General features: G+C 37.8%; 1 protein-coding gene across 1 annotated transcript in view; it reads right to left on the reverse strand.

Annotated features, from left to right (window-relative positions):
- Marchf1 (membrane associated ring-CH-type finger 1) overlaps nucleotides 1–24,181 on the reverse strand; it is a 503,920-nt gene that overhangs the window by 74,110 nt on the left and 405,629 nt on the right. The window contains exon 4 of the mRNA XM_032919298.1: nucleotides 12,434–12,513. Within this exon, the coding sequence (XP_032775189.1) occupies nucleotides 12,434–12,513 (80 nt within the window). The remainder of the gene's footprint in view (nucleotides 1–12,433; nucleotides 12,514–24,181) is intronic.

Genomic DNA, 24,181 nt, shown 5'->3' on the forward strand with positions numbered 1-24,181 from the left:
TCTACAAGAAAACTGTCTGAGATGCTCAAGAGGCACCTCATTTGGGTGCATTAAATACTAGTGTTTAAATTTATCTAAACATGAGAATTATTGCAGAAAATTTGATATGAATCCAACTATTCTGAAATGTGCATAAGGAAGATAAAGAAGAGAAAACCTAAATGTGGTAATTAAATGAGGACATGTTCAAGCTAGTGATAAAATCACAGACATGAATGATTTGGAAGTGACAAGTGCTGTTTCACTGACCAGCTCACAATAGTATTTATTTTCTGTCTGCATAAATATATAGTATCTCTAAATGCAAACCCATGACTGTGTTAGAAACTATATGTGGGAGAGAGAGGATTTTTGTTTCATTTTGATATTTATAAAGGAGAAATTTCGTATTGTCTAGTATATATAAATTCATCAAAGGAAACACAATTTGATAATAGGTATGAATATGTACTGTTTTCAGGTTAAGTCATAGATAAACTTTATGTAACAATTTTATCATATTAAATATTTTTCACTTTGGTATGAGTATCTACCTAATTTAGAAATCAATAAAATAAAATAAAATGAAATAAATGCTACCTAGTATAAAGCCTACTGCATGAAGCCTGACAATTTAAAAATCATCTTAAATTTACTTTTGCTGAAGTTTCCAAGGCTACAAAATTCTCCACTGGTATTCAAGTCTACTTCTGCATGATTGTGGAAGGAAATAATGATCTACTTTTGTTTATCCTTTCTAGAAGCCCAGCTCATAGAGTTGGCCTGTAGAATACATGAAATTTCTAAAATTTATAGGACCCATTTAGCTAGATTAGAAAGCAATGAATCAATGCAGGATACTCTGATTATATGAAATAATTTACTGGTCAAGATATAATCAGCATTATTGTTGACACTGCTGTTCCTTTCCTGTGAACATTTTCTCTAAAATTGTTATTAAAAAAAACTCAACAGCAAAACCTCAGCTAAGAATAAGCTGTATCTTTGGTCCAAGGGATGGCCCCACACCCATACAGTAGTAACTGGACTCAGTGGGTTATCACAGAGGCAGGGGGTGAAGTTGCGAGGGGGATGTATTGGAGAGACAGTGGGTGTGGACTGTGGATATGATCATATTTCACTGTATGTATGTATGAAATTCTCAAAGGAAAAAAGTTATATAAATGAGGAGGGCATATCTTTAAATATAAGGATATAAATGGTATTTTAATACTTTTTTGATTTATGTTTATATGCCTTATTTATTTAGATATCTTCCTTGTTTCTTTTCATTCAAAATAATGCATATTTTGATAAATGCTGAAAGAATGTGATAAATAACACTAAACATTTATAACATTAAAATGTAGCATTATAAGTGTTTTCTTTTCCTCTCTGTTTGTGGAGAAATCTTTACTTTGTGAGATAAAGAGGCATGGTATGATTGGTTTTCACCCTGGGACTAAAATGTCTGCCGTCACTCATTCCAAGGAAGAGATCAGGGCTAAGGCTCCTGGAGTGCAGAACATGCACTCATTAGATATGCACAGCTTGCTCTTCTTATGTGATGACATCAGCAAAGAGAGGACCTCTTCACTCCTTCTAAGTTGAGCCCTCCTAGGTAGGGAGAGTTTAGAAGGAGACTCTGACTCTCATGAATGTCCTCCCATGTATTGTATTTCTGAAAGGTCATCAACACTATTTCTACCTGTAGTTTCTACCAACTCAGATGACGTTTTATTTTGTTTGTTTGTTTGCAGCAAGATGTCATGTAGTTCCAGTTGGCTTCAAACACTCTAGGCAGCTCAAGTTAGCCTTGAAATGTTTGATCCTCTTGCTTTCACTTCTCAAGTTCTAGGATATTTAAACATGAACAACTGCACTTCTTTTAGCTGCTATTAAGATGCTATTAAAGGGAGCTCTTAATTCCTTAAAGACTTAGTAAAACAGAAGCCAAAACGTAAGGAAGAGAGCGAACACTTTGAGTTTTCTTTAGCACTTACTATCTCTTAGAAATGAATGTTTCCTACTGCATCACATAGGATAACCCTTGTGATCATGACACTACAGATGGATTAACATATGTCCTACCCATTGTGATGTGAATGAGAATGACCTGCATAGACTCATGTGTTTCAGTATTTAGTTCCTGGTTGGTGGAACTGTTTGGGAAGGATTAGAAGGTGTGGACCTGTTAGAGGAGTTGTGACTGGGGCATGAGCTTTGAGGTTTCAAGGCTCATGTCATTCCCATTCCCCTTCTCTTTATTTCCTGGTTGTGTCATAAGTTGTGAGTTTTCTGTACATGTTCCATATAACACCTTACCTATCTGCCTGCTGCCTGCTTGCTCTTGTCATGATGGCCATGGTCTGCACTGCTGAAACTATGAACCCTAAGTAAACTATTTCTTCCATAAGATGCCTTGGTTATAGTATCTGTCTCACCAATACAAAGTAACTAAGACAATCATGCAAAGAACCTTAACAATAATAGATAGTTTCTGCTTTTACTTGTATTAAGAAAGGAATGAAGTCCCACCATTAACCGAATAAAAATCCAGAATCAACAGGTGAAAAATACAAAAAGCCAGGTTTTAAGAACCTTCTCAGAACTAGAGACTAAGAAAGACAAAGAGTACCAGAGAAAATAGTACATTCAAGGAAGTGGTAATACAGGCCGATGTTCCAAGGATCTTCAATGAGCAGATAGGAGGAGTGTCACCCCTAGGTGATGAGCAAATCATGAACAAATCTTCCTAACGACTGACAATTGTTTAAACAGTTATGGCAAAAAGAATTTTATAGAGCCAGTGATATGGCTCAGCCAATAAAGACACTTACTGCCAAGCCCAGCAACCTGAATTTCAATACCAGGACAGACATAGTGGAAATCAGAACTCATACAAATTGTTCTCTGACTACCACATGTTAACCATGGCATACATGTAACACACACACACACACATCCATACACACACACTCATACACACACATACACTCATACACACACACACTCATACACACACACAAGATAAATAAAAAGCCTATATTATATCTACTTGATTCTCTATTTATAAAACTACTCACTAAAGTGTTTTTCTTTATTTAGAAATCTTACCTATATCACATTTGTCCTAGCTTTTATATCTCTACCTAGTCATGCATATGTAAAAGTGTAGTAAATATCAAAAGTTGTGTGATGTAACTCCATTAGGTTCATGCTATGCGTCTACTTAAATGAGCTTGTGTAGAGGTAAATTATACTTCATACATCCAGTAGTCTTCATGCTTATAGCCATGAAGCCCTTACATGATTTCAAGAATATTGTCTGTCTTCACATATTTACTCTTTCTACCCTTAACAAAAATACATAGGATGTCCATCTGAATTTAAAGTTCAGGGAAATTTGGACAAATAAATACTGTTGTAGTATTAGTATGTCCTAACTAACACTTCTTCATTTATTGTCTTAAATTCAAATTTTATTGGATGATTGACTCTATGCTCAACATTATTAGTTTGGGGAAGATCTTAAAAAATCACCAAACAAAACTTCCAAGTTCTTTAGATCTATATATACCCAAACAATGATGTTGTCTTTTACTTGGAGTGCAAAGAAGATATGCCTATTTTCTACCGTAACCAATGTATCCATTTCAATCTTATTTTAATTTTTAAATTGTGTATCTATTTGTGTATGTGGGTGGGGATTTGGCTCTCTCTTTCTACTATGTGGGTCCCAGGTACTGAACTCATGAAGTCAGACTTGATTTCAAGTGTTTTTACCCACCAAGACAGCTCATCAGTCAATGCTTTACAAATTCTTTGTAAGATCTGTCTAAATAACTAATGATTGGTATGAAGATCAATTTTAAATATACTTCTTGTAGAATCTCAGGCTCAATACCCAGAACTTAGATTCATTTTACAATTTTTTTTTCAAGAAGCATGGTCTTGTTGCTCTAAAAAAATTTCTTTGCTACTGTTTGGCTATATATTTCAGACAGGGTCTTACCATATAGGCCTGGCTGGCCTAGCACTTGTTATGTAGGTTAGTCTGGCCTTAACCTCACAGAGATCAATCTGTTTGCATCTGCCTGCCAAGCACATGGATTAAAGGTGTGAGGCCCCAGGTCTGGCTCTCATACATCTTAATAAAAGTGAGAACATGCAGAACATATAAAAGTTACGATGTTGTATCTTCTGACTCCAGTCAAGTCACGTAAACCCGGACATCTTTAGGAATTATCACCAGCCTTTAGCTTTTCCCTTTTAATGAAACAAGGAAGGAATTCAGTATTCTTGACTTGCTTTACACTGTGCACTGAGTTCTCATTATTTCCCATGGTTTATGCAAGCCTGTCTTCCTAGATCTTAGTAATTGTGAAAGCTATTTCAAAAGTCCTTCTTGAGCAATGTAAAAATTGTTGTAATAGAGGGCATAACATGGGTGTAAGACACAGTACTATCTTGAAAGAACACAGGGAGAACAGAGAATACATTCACATTAAATTAGGTTAATTGAGTAGGAGGTATGCGATATTCATTCACTATAGGAATCACAAGAACGCAAAGATTGTCCTGGGCCGTGCTATCTTGGAAATGCTTCAGATAGCAGGATAAATGAGGTGACAGTGGAAGCACATCGAACTCTGCTCATTTGGAGAGCACAATAGAGAAAAGGAAGAACTACATTTAATGATGGTGAACTCGAGTACTATCCTATTTTTCTTGTTTGTTCTCTTTTCTTTTTTATCTTAATTCTTCTCCACTTCTACTACTGATGCTGCTCTTTTCCTGTTTAAATATCCTTTTGTTGATTAATAATATCCCTCAAGAGTTGCTGTTAGCTCCATTTTAAATAGAGTCTTTCTGCTCAAGGGCTTTACTCCCCATATTCCTTGTGTGACTGACTTTAGGATGCATGTGACCTAGGCCAGGCCTATTATATTCCTTCTATGAGATTTATTTTCAAGTAGTTGGGAACATACCCTTTCTCTTTCAGACCACTGTTAATGAACTGAAGCTGCCTCTGTCTACACCAACTCTGTCCTTCTCAATGCACGTGAACTGTGTCTCTAGTTAGAAAAAAAAGTCAACACACAGACAAGAAAGCAGCCACATCATTTGAGTGTTTGAAGTCCCTGAAGCTATCTGGATACCCGGATTTGGTATTTGTCCAGTTAACACACTCTTTTCTTCCTTTTGACTTTTGAGACAGGGCTTTTATATGTCTCTCAGGATGTCACTGAACTCATGATCATGCTGCCTCAGCTTAAGTGTTATGAGCATCTGCCTTCATGCCCAGCTGGACGCTTCCTTCTCTGTTTCTACTTATTATAAGTCAGCATCTATCCCTGTGGGTAGGGAAACCTTGACAGGAGCACCACGATAATACAGTTTTCTAATGTGTATAGGTACCTAAGTTTGACCCCCCAGACCTGAAAAAGTAAATAAAAAGGACCCGAATGAAAGAGTAGAATTGAGAAATACGGCCTGGAACAGAAGCAGCATCTAGGGAATGAAATGATGTGACTTGTTGTAGAATGGACAAGATGAAACAAGAGTCAGAAACAGGATTCAGGAAGCTTGTGGGCTCACAGAGGAATTGGGGTTGAGTGACTTGAGGAAGTGGCTTTGAAATGGAAGCAGCAGCCTAACCAGGATGATTGGGCTTTTGGTAATGATTCAATTATTTCAGCCTATGATTGTGAACAAGAAAGAAACTGAGTTATGCTTTGGGTCAGGATTCAAAGAAATGTACCACAAATGTCTAACAGCTTTCCACACTCATCGTCTGCTTCCCCTTCTTCCACCTTCTTCCCACCTATACCAGGAGGGCAGTTATGACATAGAACAATGGTTCTTATATTTTTGGTTGTGAGCCTAACCTTCAGCAGCTGAGCCATCTCTCCAGCCCAGAACAAGGGTTCTTAAGACATGATATTTAGTCTAAAGCATCAATGTCACCAGGACTATCCCAGAAATAAAATTGATGGTCTCAACACCAGAGTACAAGAGACTCTTGAAATAACCAGCGACCTATGTTTAAGAAACTTTCTAGTAGTTGCAAATTCAGGTTAAGGTCTTAAAACCACTGTAGTCAACAATCCTTTTTAGGTTGATTTTGTAATGGGCAAGCTTACCCAGAACTGGATCCTATAACTTCACATAATCAACATCAGTGGCTTAAAAGGATATTTTCCTTAAGTTTATTGTAAAAAGTGTGTTGAGCAGTTTACTGTATCTGCAAGGTACAGATGGCTTGCAAATGTTAGGGGAAAAAAGGTGGCAGTTAATCACAAAATAGCTGCATTTTAGCAGTGAAAACTATGCTGTATTTGCTCACATGTGCATTCTAAATTTAGCAATATGTGTTTGTGTGTGTGTTTGTGTGTGTGTGTGTGTGTGTGTGTGTGTGTAAGGTAGAGGAGGGGTTATTTGGGATGAATAAGGCAACCAATGAAAGGGATAAGAGGTTAAAGGACAATGAGAAAGAGTAGTATGTGTGGAGGGAAATAAATATGAACAGAGTATAGTTATCTTTAAAAATGAATTAAAATAAAATGTGTCATGGAACTAACTGAGAGGAGTTTTAAGCATTAGTTAAGAGTCCAGGAGAATGTCCTGGAAGAAATGAGTTTTAAACTGAGAAACAATGACTAGCAGTCAGTCTGATGAGGGTCAGAGGAGGAAGGTGTTAATCTAGGCCATGTAAAGAAAAGCCCTAGATGCTTTTAGGGAATTAGGAACAGATCAGCATAGGTAGGTCACAGTTAATGATGCATACCAAAGCTGGAGAGGCAGGTCTCACAGAGAGACCATGTGAGGACTTAGAAATCATATTAAAGATTGTGCACTTCCCAGTGAGAGTAATGTACAAAACACTGAGACCTTAACAAGAGGCCAACGTGTTCTGATCTTTAACTTTTAGATGCAATTTTCCTATAAGGTGACTTTTCAGCAGCACACACTGGGAATAACCACACAATGATTGAATTTCCAATTCATAATTGGCTAATGGCAATACTTGTCTAGAACATGGCTGAGACAAGTATGGGAAAGAGGATATGGTGTCCACACGGGGACCGAATGCCAGGAACAGAAAAGGAGGAAGGGCTCAGGGGTTGCTTCTTCTTCGTGGTTGTGACTAAAACAAGATCTGCCTTTGCATGTCTGAAGCAACAGCACTGCACGTCGACAGGCAGCTGCTGCTTCTCTCACCATCATCTTCCTCCTTGTATAGGGGAACATGGTGTCTGTGACCATCTGCAGCTCTCCTACACGGTGTCACTTGTAGAGATTTAATTTTCTTTTTTAGGCATCTGCCATTCCTCTCAGAATGATTCCCAAATCTTTCTATCTTCACAGGCCTTGGGATTTTCCACGTTTACCAACCACTAATTTCTCTTGTTAATATATCACATTATGTTATTGCCTGTGTGAATTATAGATATGTAGTTGTTTGATTTTGTAGTGTATAGTTCACAATTACTAGAAAATTATAATCAGCTCCAACTGTCATGTCTTTCAACAGCATGCCTATCTATTATTATTATTATTATTATTATTATTATTATTTATGTATACAGTATGCTTTGAGAGTTTGATATATGAGAACCCCCTCTAGATTATCCCTATCAATGTTCCCAATTCCTCTGGTGACACCCTTTCTAAAATTTGTGATCTCTTCTTTAATTACACACACACACACACACACACACACACACACACACACACACACACACACACATTATGCATAGATAGGCACACATATGTATAGAACCTACTGAGTCCATTTAGTGGAGCTATTTTGTGCATGTGTCCAGGGCTGACAGACTGATGGACAACTTATATTTGAAATCAATTGGCTTGCAAATCACAAATGGCTTGCTTATAATGGAAATCATCACACCTTTCTCAAGGCAAGTGGTCTCTAATGTCTCTTACATTTATAAATACTAGTATTTCCCATTTCTCAGGTTCCCAAGGATGCCATGGTCTTCAACAACTTTGTCCTATGCTCTCACTAAACCTAACAAGTAAAATGGTTCCTATTTATTTAGTGAACTACCACCATGCTATTCTTTCTCACTTATCACTATATCTTACTTAACTCACAGAAGAGTAATTCTGCATATACACCATGTTCTGTTAATAGAACAGGAATATGGTGACTTCTATGTGGCTCTTCTAGTCTATTTTATTTAGCAAAATCCTTTCTGCATTCATTCTTGCATTGGAATATTTCTATTTTTTTAAAAGGAATATCATGAAGATTCCCACGGGATATACAAAAGTCAACAATGAACCATCTCTGGCTGAAGATGGGCTAGAAATATCACACATGCCCATGCTCCAATCAATTTTAGCTTCTAAGGTAAAAACTCAAGAAGTTCATGGAAGCCATCGGGAAGCAGAGATTTGTAGAACAGAGCTAAGCAGCTCGGATCGACTCTGTATTTCCTTCAAACTGCTTTGGAATTTTTCTTAGCCTGTATTATTCTTCAAATATACCCACAGAAATCCAAAGAAATATCAGTGCACAGTGTTGGTTCCTCATCTCTATCTGACTTAATGGTATTTGTATCAACTCGAATGAAATTGCACCCTGCATCTCTGTCTGTCTAATGTTCACTTTGCCTGGCTTTGTTTCCTGCTCATCTAAAGGGATTTCTGCATCATCTCAGATCAGGACAATATGTTATTTTCCTTCAAAATCCCGCAGCATTTCTCTACTTAAAATTAACCTTCCCTCTCCTAAACTTTTGCTTTTTTGGTGTATATTCAATGTCTCCCACTTAGACAACAGACTAGCTAAAGGAAGTGTCCAATCTCCTCGCACATTTGCTCCTCAGCCATTATTATATGCTGTCCATAGCAGTTGCATAGTTGGTTATTTTGATGGCAGCACATAGGAGAAAACAATATCAATAGATTCTTTGGTCTTTCAGGCATGTGTAGAAGTCTAAGTTAAGAATCTCTTATTCTTGGGTGTGTTCCCCTAAAGAAGTACTTATCAAGGAGGAGAACCTGTCACTCCAGCTCTAGATGTAAATATTCCTTTCCTCCACTCCACTTACCAGTAAATGGGTATCTATGAATGTCATGTATTAAATAATATTAGAAGTAGATTTGAGAAATGTCGACAGGAGTTTTAAGCTGGGCATTCTCAATTTAGATAAGAAATAATGTAAACTTTCAGCAAAGACACGTAGTCATCATATTCAAAGAATTATATAAAACATACATTGTTATATAAATCACATGATTCTACTTTATTTGCATGGTGTGTGTGTGTTATATGTGCATCACATATATGTATATGAATGTATATATATGCATGCATGTGTGAAGCCAGAGGTCAATATCTAGTTTCTTACACAGTTAACCTCAAGTTGATGATCATGATGATGATGATTATTATTATTATTAAAAATAATTATTACATTTACTGGCTTTTATTTATTTGTATGTGCATTTGTATGAGTACATATGTGTGTACATGTGTGTGAACAGGTGAGTGTGCCCATATAGGTACATGCTTTCCATTGTCAGAAGACGATTTAGGAGAATTGGTTCTGTCATTCCATATGTGCATCTTGGTTATTGACCTCAGGTGTTTAGATTTGGTGGTAAGCACCCTTCTATACAAAACCATTTCCTGGCCTTTTACCTTGAGCACTGAAACAGGATCTCTAAGTGTACTAAGAGCTCACTGATTTGTTTAGAATAGCTGACCTGGGCTTCCTGGTCTCCTGTCCAAGGACTTTCCTAAGGCCTCTTCTGTCTTTGCCTCCCCAATCCTGAGACTATGGGTGCGTGCTGCTGCACCTGTCTTTTTAAAACTAAGTTAGCTATGGATTTGAATTCAGATCCTCATGCTTTTGCCATGGGACTCTGCCCACTGAAACATTTCCCTAGTTTCTCTCTTTACATCTAAACCTTTAAAATCTCCTAGCATTATTTTAAGGCCTTGACAATTCTGGTCTATCCCACTTCTTCCTCTGAAACTGTACCATGCACTCACCCCAGTCACCACATCCTGGATCTCAGTTCCCTGGACGGTCACACTCCTGTTTTGTTCCTCCCTCTCCTTCGCTGCCTGCGACCAGCATTCTCTGCAGGATGGGCTTCCTGCTTTTTTTCTTCCATCAATAGCTTTTTTTGTACTCCGAGTTGCCCTCTGATTTTTGGAGTAATTTGAGCCCCTGTGTTATGTATCTCTAAATTCTTCATGGTGGTTATAAATATGTACTAACTGAAATAATTTTTGTGTCTGTGTTTTTCACCCAACTATAAATGCTACCACATCTGAAACTCTCACAATACCATGAGCTGTAAATGTTCAATGCTCATAATGCAGTCTAGTACACACTAGGTCTCAATGGTGGAACAAATAAACATTTTATGAGTAATTTCTGATACAGCTTTGAGAGAACAACTTGCCCTGTTATTCATATCTAGGCCTTATTTTTTCTTGATCTGGCCTGAATAAATATGGACTATATCCTCTAGTTCTCATGTCTTACATGCATGCACACAATAGGCTTTATAAAATAATTTCAACTTTTATAAAGAGAAAGCAAAACCAACAATATACAATGGGAATATTTACTTGGTCTCAGAATTCGATTGAAATGATTTAGTACCGTACAAAAATTTTCAAATTTGTCTTACTCATATTGACAATGATAGAAAGCTCACATTAACATTAAGTTATCTTTAAAAAAAATCATATGCTTTGAAATTAAACAAACGAGTAAACAAACAAACAGAAAAAAATGGTCTTATTGCTAAGAAATTTCAACATAGTTAAAAATGACCAGTGTGTGATTATTGGTAAAGTGAGTAAGGCTCTCCTTCCCTAGATTATCTGGTAGTCAGCCAACAAGCCCATGACCTTTGTCCCTGTCTTTTGGGTCTTGAGTTACCCTACTGAGTCAGGCAATTGAAGAACAATTTGGAGTCAAGAGCATAGAAGATTTTTCTGATACAGAAAACTGACCTTAAGGAATCTCTAGTTTGACTATCTTTGTCAGGCTGCAGAAATGTGGCTGTATTTGAACTGAACATCTCCACACAGCTTCACTAGCCCTGCCTCTGCCATCGTGATTTTAGGTAAAATATGTACAAAACTCATTTGCTTTGCCTGTTTCTATTCCAGGATAAGTCAGACATTAAAAGGAAGAGAAGAAATCCAATTCTATGTTTTTGTACCTATGGATTTTTCTCATAGTCTTCTGTTTTTAATGTTATCACCTCTCATCTAACCTATAACAATACAAATGAATGTCATGCTTTGAAGGAAGTTCACAAACACATATTGAGCTCCCATCCAGAAGACTCTATTTGGGTGATGTCAAATCTTTCTCTACAGCTACTGACCTGCACACTTCGAAATTTTCAGAGCCATCATCATCAGCACCAGGAGACTTCTGGGTAGAGGTATTCAGCTGGAGCCCTGAGCCATCCACACAATCTCTCTCATTTGCAGCTGCCAGGATTTCAGTATTGAAATCAGTTTCTGAAAATCTTTTCTTGATTGTTTCTTTTTGCCTAAGTGTATGCAAGGGCTGAGGATCTCTGTGACAGTATTTGCCTTTACTCCCTGAGTGGTTCCCTGCAGGTGTCTTCTCCAAGGATGCCCTTGGCAGTGGATGACTGCATTCTTGGTACCTTATGACTTTTCCTCTACAAATGTTTAAAGAGTGACTCCCACATTCTGTCAGCTCTTGGTGCTTTGCACCATTGGATTCCAGATCAACAAGGCCAATTCTGTCAGGAGTGGAAGACCCAGCCAAGTTTCTACATGGCTTATTATTTCTCCTTCGCCGAGACAGTCTGAATTTAACCTGGGCTTGTCTTTTTGCCTGAATCCAGTGACTCTCATCTGTGGAAGATGAATCTGAAGACTCCATATCAAGTTCTCTCCACCTTGGACTTGAGATCTGGAGGTGAAAGTCATTTCTTCTCTCCTTGGCTTGCTCCTCTGCATGTTCATATCTCTGAGAGACCCTTCTCCTCCTCCTAGGATTTTGTCTTACTGGTTTCTTACCAGATTCTTTTCTAGTGTGGCTCAGCACCATGACAGGGGTGCAGTGCTCAAATGCATCTTCTGACATGTCATGCAAGATGGAAGATCTATACAAGGCAACAGGCAAAGGATAGGAAATGGGAATGGAAAGGAAAGTCATGGGAAAACAGAGAGAAAGAGAAAGAATGATGAACATGACAGTGTGAACAGACGTTGGTAAAGATAAACTGAAGACAAACTAAAGTGTGTGTGTGTGTGTGTGTGTGTGTGTGTGTGTGTGTGTGTGTGTGTGTGTGGTAACATCATCCACGGACAACATAAAGCAGAAGCAGGAGCCATAGATTCTCAGGTCATGAAACAAAAGTACAAAATACTGGTCTAAGAAATATTGAATAGGATCATTTGCCCAGGGCTTACCTGCAGATGTCTTGAGTAGATGGACAGACAGACAACCTTGACTGGCTCCTGGGAGCTGTTCCTGTCGTTGGGCTGCTTGCCTGGAGAAACAAGTTAGATAATTTGGCATCTTGATTAAGGTAATACATGGTTGATATCTTGCTTTTTTTCCACATATTTAAAAAGTTGCAACAAATGCGGCTGCTGGTCATGCTGCTCATAGTGAGGCTCTGCGTCTGGGAAGTCGGAGGGCTTGTTTTGCAAAAGTAAAACTCATTTAGGGAACTTGAAACAGCTGATGTGCTGCACTGCCCCGTTGTTGCTTCACTTATGAGAGAGGAAGACGGTTCCACAAGTTTCTAATCTATTTACTGTGAGCACTGGAGCAGAATAGCCCAATTTGCCTGGGAAACAAATGAGTATTTAGAGGCCCCCAATGAAGTCAAGGGCTACAAAGATAAGATGTGAGAAGGGTCATGATAGGCTGGCAAGTGTGAATAATCAAATAGCCAGCAGATTGCTAGATAACCCCTTCAGTTAGCAACATGGCCCCATGAGACCATATATATTTGAAAATAGTTTGTAATATATAAAAAGCCTGCAGCTACTACTGTTGTGAATTCATTATTGGTGTAAACAAAACCCCTCTTTTAAAACTCAGTTAACCTTTCTTACATTTTGTCCCTCCTTAGGACACACTAAGTTTGAAGCTAAGAGCTCGAAATAAGCCAAATGGCTAATACAAAGTATATTTCACTAAATTCTTTCTTTTGACGTTCATTATTTTTTTACTCCACTTGACCTCACCACACTCTTACATTTGATGCAGACAATGATGATAAAGTAGAAGCCGTGTATGCTAATAACTCACTATTGGACTTACCCTATGGCTTTTCCTAATCTTTACAATATGGAAAAATTGACAGTTTGAATTATTTAGAACCATTTCTGCATATTCAATTAGCACACCAAGTGTTTGTGGTAAACACTACAATTATTTTTAAGTACTGTTGAAGAAGCTTAGAAATTGAAGTAGTTTTCGTTAACATTTGGATTAAGAATCTGACTCTGTCTTCCATGTTCTAATCACCAGTGATGAAGCCTCTTTCCTTTTGAACAAGAGAAACCAAGGGAATTATGGACCATACTCTAGCCAGGTTGACTGATTCAGTAAAATACACAATTTTCTCACTAAGAGAAAGAAAAGATTCTAAGAGAAGAAAGAACAAATTTTAAAGTATTTCTCAAAACCCTTGGGTTTAAAATGTGGAAAATATCTAACAATTATGATTTGGGGGTTCAGAAAAAGGGAAACTAATTTTAAACCAAGAGACAAAAGAAAAATTTGTGTAAGTCTTTATCACTAGAATTATTAAACACATTTGTGTATAATGTCAACCAGTTTTGGGTAGTCTTATATCAGTCGCAGAAACATCACATAGGAAGGCTAGTTTGGCTAACATTAAAAGGCAAATGGGAGTGATTAAAGAAGAGACTGAGACATTCCGGGCTGACAAAACAGTGTGCTGAAAGGCTAGCATTGTGAATGTGTTCTCTGCCTGATGGCGCGCCTTCTGTGGGCTTCTAACTTACAGGTTTCTATCACTTCATGAGTGTTGTCTGTTTAGATCCGTGAATTGCTTTAAGTAACAATACATATTTCATAATATATAATATCTGTATCAAAATTAACTTCTTTCAAGTCATCATCATCATCATCATCATCATCATCATCATCATCATCATCATTTTCTTTCAAAACATGGTCTGGCGCTGCAAAGATGGCTCAGTTGGTAAAGGTGCTCCTCAAGCCTTATGATCTGAAGTTAATCCCTTGATTCCATGTGGTAGACAGAGAGCACTAGGACCTGTAAGTTCTCCTCTGATCCCCTTACAGTATAGGCATGCCACCAATAGGTAAATAAGTAAGTAAAAAAAGAAAGAAAACAATTTAAATCCATAAAATAAAGCTTTGTATATATCTAAGATTTATATATTGCATTTCTGTTCTTTAAATAACATACAGTCACTGTCCTTAGATGTGCATCTTATAGTATTCACATAGAAATTATTAGGGAGCTCTGGACAGACTAAGCACCAAGAGAAGCTCATTTTTGAAGATTAATACTTATTCACTTTCAAATTGTGAATGAGGTATGCTAACTTGCTACAGATATTACTGTGGATATGACCCATATTATGGTGGGCATAGATACAACTAGTTATGAACTGGTGCAAGGATATGAAAGAGGCATAATGAGAGCAAACTCATTTTATAATCTCATGTGTCTACAAAAATACATATTGTACAATGGAAACATTTATTATTGAGTAAATACTCAGATCAGGGAATGCTTTGTAGAATATTTGGTTCCACAGTGACACTGAATCAAGTGGGTTTCATAGCATAGCTTTTTACTATTTTGGCTACTAGGAAACAGCCCATGTTCCCAAAAGGCACATTCAAATAGCTCAAACTAAAGGTTACTTTATTCATGGTCATACTTAACAGAAGATGAGACCTGTGCTTTTGAGCATCCCCTGAGCTTTCCTGCATGTTGACTGCCTCCCTCCTCTGGAACTGTACCTATCTGCTTTCCTATTCTTGGTCTCTTCTGGTTCCTTTGTCTCTTGACTGGGACCTGCATGTGTATAGTAGGTCAATCCCAGCAAGTAATGCCTAGATTAGTGTCAGTGGATAAATGTTTCTCTACTCTGCAGAAAGGACAATTCTAGAAGATTCTGTCCTGATTTTAGAAGTTTTCAACAGGTTTCTAGCTGATTAAAGGCTATTTTCTTTCTACTGTAAATATGTCCTTTGGTGCTTCCACATTCTCTGTCTTAACTTTTCAATGCTTTGTTTTTGTTTACTTTCTAAAACTTTGATTGTTCAGTTTATAAAAAGGTTCCTGCAATCCACTAAGAGCATCTAGGTAAGACTTCAGGCATGCAGACACAAAGACCATCTAACTAGAACTGCATTCTTGCAGCCAATTAAAGCAGCATCTAGGTAAAACTGCATGCTTGCAGATCTCTCAGACAGCATGTATATAACTACATGCCTACATCCCACAAAGAGAGAATCTAGTTAGGAATAAATGCATGTAGCCCACTAAGAGCATGTACAAAATACTGAAGTTATAACTGGTTGACTCATCTCATAAAAATGAAAGACCTGCTCCTGGACACTAAAGCCTGCCTGTCTCCCAGGAGGTCTACTGTAACCAGGGACAAAGGAGGACTGCTCTAACCAGGGACACACAGAGGAGGCCTACTCCGACCAGGGACACAGGAGGCCTGATCTAACCAGAGACAGCATTGCCTGCCTCCCAGGAGGCTTCTTTAATCCAGGCTCTACATGCTTCTAAGGAGTCCTATTGCAGTCCAAGGCAGCCAGGCCAATTAACACCAGAGATAACCAGATGGTGAAAGGCAAGTGCAAAAATATAACCAACAGAATCCAATATAATTTGGCATCATCAGAACCCAGTTTCTGATCACAGCAAGTCTTGGATACCCTAAAATACCTAAAAAGAAAGATTCTAACATAAAATCCCATCTTATGGAAATGATAGAGGCCTTTAAGAAATACAGGAAAAACACAAGCAAACAGGTAAAAGCCCTTAAAGAGGAAACAAATCTGTTAAACAAAATAGAAAATGCAACCAAACAGATAAAGGAATCGAATAAAATGGGTCTAAGGCCTACAAATGAAATTAAAACAATAAAAAAAAACACAAATGGAAGCACCCCTAAAGATAGAAAACCAAAAAGATCAGGAGTTATAGATGCAAGCATCACCAACAGAATACAAGATATGGAAGAGAGAATCTCAGGCATGGAAGATACTGTAGAAGATAGTGACACATTAGTCAAAGAAAATACATAGTGTAAAAAGTTACTAACCCAAAACATCCAGGAAATTTGGGACACAATAAAAAGACCAAACTGAAGAATAATAGGAAGAGAAGAGGGGGAAAATTCTCAGTTCAAAGGGCCAGAGAAAACATCTTCAACAAAATCATAGAAGAAAACTTCCCAAGCCTAAAGAAAGAGATGACCATAAAGATATAAGAAGCCCACAAAAGACCAAATAGATTGGACTAGAAAAGAAAATTATCCTGTCACATAAAAATCAAACCACTACATATACAGAAAAAAGAGAGTCTATTAAAAGCAGTAATAAAAAAAAGCCAAGTAACAAATAAAATTAGAACTACTAGAATTATACCAGATTTCTCAATGAAGATGAAAAAAGCCAGAAGATCCTAGACAGATGTCATACAGTCCCATAAGAGACTATAGATGCCAACCCAGGCTACTAAATCCAGTAAAATTCTCATCACCATAGATAAAGAAACCAAGATATTTCATAACGAAACAAATTTAAATAATATCTTAGAATATTCCAACACAAGAAGAGTGATCATCTCACAACAACCCCAAAAGAAGATTACCATACATTATCACTTGCAACAACAAAAATAAAAGAACCAACAATCATTGGTTTTTAATATCTCTCAACATCAATGGACTCAATTCCCCAATAAAAAGACACAGGCTAACAGGCTGAATACATAAACAGGATCCATTATTCTGGTGCACACACCAAACACACACTGACAACAAAGATAAATACCACCTCAGAGTAAAGGGCTATAAAACAGTTTTCCAAGCAAATGTTTCCAAGAAACAAACTGGAGTAGCCATTCTAATATCCAATAAAATAGACTTTGAAAAATAATCAAAAGAGATGGGGAAGGACACTTCATATTCATCAAAGGAAAAAAAATCCAATGAGATGAAGTCTCAACTCTGAATATCTATGCCCCAATTGCAAGGGCACCCACGTTCATAAAAGAAATGTTACTGAAGCTCAAAGCACACGTTGAACCTTCCACGATAATAGTAGGAGATTTCAACACCCCACTGTTACCAATGGACAGATCATGGAAACAGAAACTAAACAGAGTCACAGTGAAACTATCAGAAGTTATGAACCAAATGGATTTAATAGATATCTACAGAATATGTCACCCCACGAACAAGAGAATAGACCTTATCAGCACCTCATGGAACCTTCTAAAAATTGACCATATAATTGGACACAAAACAAGCCTCAACAGATAAAAGAAAATTGAAATAATCCCATGCATTCTATCAGATCACCATGGTCTTAGGCTGGACTTCAGTAACAATAAAAACAAGAGAAAGTGGACATACTCATGGAAACTGAACAGGGAAGAAATAGGAAAGAAATTAAAGGCTTTCTAGAATTCAATGAAAATAAAAGCACAGCATATGGAAACTTATGGGAAACAATGAAAGCAGTGTGAAGAAGAAAATTCATAGCATTAAGTGCTTTCATAAAGAAAATGGAGAGATCCTATACTAGCAGCCTAACAGCATGCCTGAAAGCTCTACAACAAAGAGAAGCAAACAAACCCAACAGGAGTAGACATGCCAGAAATAGCAAAACTTGGGGCTGAAATCAACAAATTAGAAACAAAGAGAACAATACAAAGAATCAACAAAACCAACAGCTGGTTCTTTGAGAAAAATCAACAAGACAGATAAACCCTTAGCAAAATTAACCAAATTTAAAAAATCAGAAATAAAAAGGGAGACATAAAAACAGAAACTGAAGTGATTCAAAAAAATAACCGGATCTCACTAGATGAAATGGATGATTTTTTTCTAGACAGATACCACAGTCCAAAGTTAAATCATGATCTTGTAAACTATCTAAACAGTCCCATAACTCCTAAGGAAATAGAAGCAATCATTGAAATCCTCCTAACCAAGAAAAAAACCAAAACAATCAAATAAACATCATCATCATCGTCAACAACAACAACATCAAAATAAAAGTAAATAAAAAGAGAAAACCTGGGCCAGATAGTTTCAATGCAGAATTCTACCAGACCTTCAAAGAAGAACTAATGCCAATGCTCCTCAAATTAATCCATAAAACCAGAACCAGAAGGAACACTACCTAATTCATTCTATGTATCAATAGTTACTTTGACACCTAAACCACATGAAGACACTACAAAGAAAGATAACTTTTGACCAATTTTGCTTATGAATAGCAATGCAAAAAAAATAACAATAAAATTCTCACAAACCAAATCCAAGAACACTATTCACCATAATCAAGTAGGCTTCATCCTAGGAATTCAGGAATGGTTCAATATATAAAAATACATCAACTTTATCCACTATATAAACAAAATCAAAGAAAAAAGCCAAATGATCATCTCATTAGATGCTGAAAAAGTATTTGATAATACTTCATGTTAAAAAGTATTGGATAGAACAGAATTTCGTGTCACATACCTAAACATAAAAGCAATATACAGCAAACCAACAGCCAAAATCAAATTAAATGGAGAGAACCTGAAGCATTCCCACTATCATCAGATACAAAACAAGGCCACCCACTCTTTCTCTATCTGTTCAATATAGTACTTGAAGTTCTAGCCAGAGCAATTAGACAATAAAAGGAGAGCAATAGAATACAAATTGGCAAGAAAGAAGTCAAGAATGATATAATATACTTAAGTGACCACCAAAATTCTACCAGAGAACTTCTACAGATGATAAACAACCTCAGCAAAGTGACTGGATTTAAAATTAACTCAAAAAATGAGTAGCTTTCTTCTATTCAAGGGATAAACAGGCAAAGAAAGAAACACCCCTCACAATAGTCACAAATAATATAAAATACCAGAAATATATAAAATAATATAAAAAGCCCAGAAATAAACCCACACACCTATGGAGACTTGATCTTTGACAAGAAGTCAAAAACATACGATGGAAAAAAGAAAGAATTTTCAATTAATGATGCCAGTCTAACTGTAAGTCTGCATGTAGAAGAATGCAAACTGGTCCATATTTATCACCTCTTACAAAGCTGAAGTCCAAGTGTATCAAGGACCTAAACATAAAACCAGATACCCTGAATCTAATAGAAGAGAATGTAAGGAAGTGCCTCAAACACATGGGCACAGGAAAAAAATTCCTGAACAGAACACCAATGGTTTATGCTCTATAATCAAGAATCTACAAATGGTACCTCATAAAATTGCAAAGCTTTTGTAAAGTAAAGGACACTGTCAATAGGACAAAATGGCAACCAACAGATTGGGAAAATATCTTTAACAATTCTACATCCAATAGAGGACTAATATCTAGTATATACAAAGAACTCAAGAAGTTAGACACCAGAGAACCAAATAATTGTATTAAAAATGCAGTACAGAGCTAAACAAAGAATTCTCAGCCGAGGAATAATGAATGGCTGAGAAACACCTAAAGAAATGTTCAACATCTTTAATCATCAGGGAAATGGAAATCAAAACAACCTTGAGATTCTCCCTCACACCAGTCAGAATGGATAATGTCAAAAACTCAGGTGACAGCAGATGCTGGCAAGGATGTGGAGAAGGAGGAATACTCCTCCATTGTTGGTGGGATTGCAGACTGATACAACCATTCTGGAAATCAGTCTGGAGGTTCCTCAGAAAATTGGACGTAGTATTACCTGAGGACCCAGCTATGCCACTCCTAGGCATATACCCCAAAGAAGCTCCAACATATAACAAGGACATGTGCTCCACTATGTTCATAGTTTTATTCTTAATAGCCAGAAGCTGAATATAACCCAGATATTCCTCAGCCAAAGAATGGATACAGAAAATGTAGTTAATTTATCCAATGGAATATTATTCTGCTATTAAAAATGAGAATATCATGAATTTTGTAGGCAAATGGGTGGAACTAGAATGTATCATACTGAGTGAGGTAACTCAGATGCAAAAGTGCATTCATGGTATGTACTCACTGATAAGTGGATATTAACAAAAAAGTACAGAATACCCTGATACAACCCACAGACTGTATATTTAACAACAAGGAAGGCCCAAGTAAGGATGCTCCAGTCCAAATTAGAAGAGGAAACAAAATAATCACGAGAAGTAGAGGGAGGGAGAGACCTCGGTGAGAGACATGGGCAGGTGAAAAGCAGAGCAGGATAAGGTATGGAAGAGACAGGAGATAGGTTTAGAAGGGCCTCTGGGGGTGGAGGGAACCTCTAAAAGTCCCAGAGACCTAGAATGTGACAGTCTCCCTATCAGGACCCTGTGAGGAAGACCTTAGCTAAAATGTCTCACAGAGGTGAGATGGAACCTGAAGAAATCACCTCCACTAGATGGGGTCCCCAGTAAAAGGATGGGGTCACCCACCCTTCTTCAAATTTTTTTATCTAGGATTGCTCTTGTCTAAAATAAATACAGGGACAAAAGTGGAGCAGAGCTTGATGGAAAAACCATCCAGCGAGCAGCCCAACTTGGGCTCCATCCAATGGACACCAAACTCTGGCATTATTACTGATGCAATGTTGTGCTTGCAGAGGGGAGCCTAGCTTGGCTGTCCTCTGAGAGGCTGTACCAGCAGCTGACTGAGACAGATGCAGATACTCACAGCCAACCACTGGACTGAGTTAAGGGAAGGACTGAAGGAGCTGAAGGAGATTGCAATCCCATAGGAAGAACAACAGTGTGAACTAACTGAATCCCTCAGAGCTCCCAGAGATTAAGCCACCAGGAAAAGAGCATACACGCTGAGGCCCCTGGCACATCTAGAGCAGAGGAGTGCCTGTTTGGCCTCAGTAGGAAAGGATGTGTCTAATCCTGGAGAGACTTGATGCCCCAGGGAGTGGGAAGAGAAGAACACCATCTCAGAGGTGAAGATGTGAGGGGATGGGGCGAAGGACTCTGGATGGAGTACTGAGAGGAGAGGCAACATTTGTGATGTAAATAAATAAAATTATTAATTAAAAACATAAATGAAGACAGAAATGAACTCTAGCTCATTTCGCTTTTTGATTTATTTGTTCAGGAAATTAAGAAGAATAAAGAAACAGCATTGTGGTTTTAGGGAAATGTTTCTAAAATGTGATTTATAGAGCCTGGAAGTGAAGGAAGAGTGCCTACCCTGGGATAGAGCAGGCATTTAAAGTTCTAATAGTTAATCTAGAATGGAGCAGTGAGAAAAATTAGAGGAGTTGTTGAGAGAGAGAGAGAGAGAGAGAGAGAGAGAGACAGAGACAGAGAGAGACAGAGAGACAGAGAGACAGAGAGACAGAGAGAGACAGAGTCTTCAAGTGTGCAAAGGGCAGAGGCACAGCTGCTCAGAAATTTACAGAATATACAGATGGTGCAGGAAGAAATGTGTTATTAGATTAGAACCAGGAATCAATCTACCTATCTATCTGTCTGTCTGTCTGTCCATCCGTCTATCTATCTATCTATCTATCTATCTATCTATCTATCTATCTATCTATCTATCTATCTATCAATCATCTTTTATCTATTTATCTGTCATTAATAAATTTTTCAGCATCTATTTATACCTTCATTTGTTGTGCTTAGTATCAAGGTATTCATTCCTTAGTATGTATAAAGTCGTATTTTGTGTAAATGGGAAGTGGTAGGATATTTAGTGATGATGTTAAAAACACAGATTAGTTCTATCTTTTTGGCTGCAAGTGTCATAAACTAGAAAATTTCATGAACTTGATCCTAAGTGAGGTAATCCAGACCGAGAAAGACAAACATGGTATGTAACCATTTATATGTAGATATTAGCCATAAGTTACTGAATAAGCATGCTACAATCCACAGATCTAAAGAAGCTAAGCAGCAAGGAGGGTTCAAGGGAGGATGATTGAATCTCACTTAGAAGTGGAAATAAAATAGACAGTGATTATATGGAGAGAGGGAACTTAGTGAGGGAGGGGTTGGGAGCAGAACTGAAGGGATCAAGAGTGTGGACAAGAGAGGGAGAGAGAACTGGAATTGGTGTGATGGTAGGGGCATCTCTGGGGGATGTAGAAACCTAAGACAATGGAAACTCCTAGGAACCTATGAGGGTGACCATAACTAAGAATCCTAGCAATAGCAGATATGGAACATGAAACGGTCACTTCCATTATCCAGGCAAGGCTTGCAATGGAGGGGTGGGGATACCAACCCAGCCACAAAACCTCTGATCTACATTGTTTTCTGCCCTGTGCAGGGGTAAAGAGGGAGCAGAAATTGAAGGAACGGTTATCGTATGACTGGCACAACTTGAGACCTATGCCATGAGAGTAAGCCCACCCCTGACATTATTAAATGATATTCTGCTCTACTCGCAGACAGTAGTCTGGCATAAATGTCAATCTGAGAGGTTTTACTCGGTAGCTGATGAAAATGGATGCAGTCACCCACAGCCAAACATTTAGTGGAAATTGGAGAATCCTGCAGAAGAAGCAAGGAAGGACTGTAGGAGTCAGAGAGTTCAAGAACAACACAAGAAAACCTTTAGAATCAACTAACCTTGGCCCATAGGGACTCACTAAGTTCAACTACCAACCAGAAAGTATGTATGAGATGGACCTAGGCCCCCTACACATATGCAACAGATATGCAGCTTGGTCTTCATGTGGGATCCCTAACATCAGAAGCAGGTGGGTGGGGGGTGCTGTATCTGACTCTGTTTTCTGCCATTGGATCCAGTTCTCCTAACAGGGCTGTCTTGTCTAAGCCATCATAGAAGATGCACTTAGTCCTACTGTAACTTGATACACCAAGGCAGATTGATATCCATGGGAGAATTCCCCTTCTATGGGGAGAGGGAAGGGACTTGGAGGAGAGAAGGGAGGGGGAGCTGCAATTGGAATATAAAGCAAATAAATAAGTCAATTACTGTAAAAAGAAAGATTAGTCACTTGTAAAATGGCAAATTCAATCTAACTTATGAATTGTAATGGTTTATGTGGATAAAACATTTAAATATAATAAAACCGTTATAGGCAAAACCACAATTATATTATCTGTGAAATTGTGGAATTATAAGAATATTAAACAAAAATTGGAAAACATAGCACGAGGATTTAAAAGACAAAATCTTTTAATTGATGGCAAAGCAATACATACACAGCAATGCACCCGTAAGTGAGGCCCACAAAGAGTTGCCACATTTTATAACACATGTGTAGCCAAATGGTTAATTTGACTAAGTCATAAATCTTTCACAAATTATTACATAAATTTCCTTTAAGAGGAATGAATAGGATACACAAATGGTAGTTCACATGAAAGGAACTATAGGTAGTAAAGAACTATATTTATAATAATCTCAATTTCTACAAGCAAGCAAATGCAAAGTGAGTTCTCAGTGATCTTTACTTTCACTGGTCAAATCTGTAAATTCATAAAGACTGATCATCTCTACCCAGTGGAGATAAGGTATAAAAATAAAATGTTGGCATGTAGTTTTGAAGTAATCCTACAATTTATTTATTTTTTAATTAATTATTTTATTTATTTCCATCCCAAAGGTTGCCCCCTATCTTCCTCCCAGATTTCTTGATTCCATTCTCCCTCCTCTTTGCATCTGAGAGGGTGCCCCCCCCATCATTCCCTCTTTCTGGGACATCAAGTCTTTACAGGATTAAGTATACCTCTCCCACTGGGGCCAGGCAAGGCAGTTGTTCCTCTGCTATATATGTGCCAGGGCCCCATGGATGCTCTTTGCTTGGTGACTTAGTCTCTGGGAACTCCCTGGGATTCAGGTTAGTTGACAGTATTGGTCTTCCTATGGGGTTGACATCCCCTTCAGCACTTTCAGTCCTTCCCCTAATTCAGTCTAGTGGTTGGCTGTGAGTATCTGCATCTGTCTCAGTCAGCTGCTGGTAGAGCCTCTCAGACGACAGCCATG

This window comes from Rattus rattus, chromosome 13 (genome assembly GCF_011064425.1).
Source record: "Rattus rattus isolate New Zealand chromosome 13, Rrattus_CSIRO_v1, whole genome shotgun sequence".
NCBI classification, from domain to species: domain Eukaryota; kingdom Metazoa; phylum Chordata; class Mammalia; order Rodentia; family Muridae; genus Rattus; species Rattus rattus.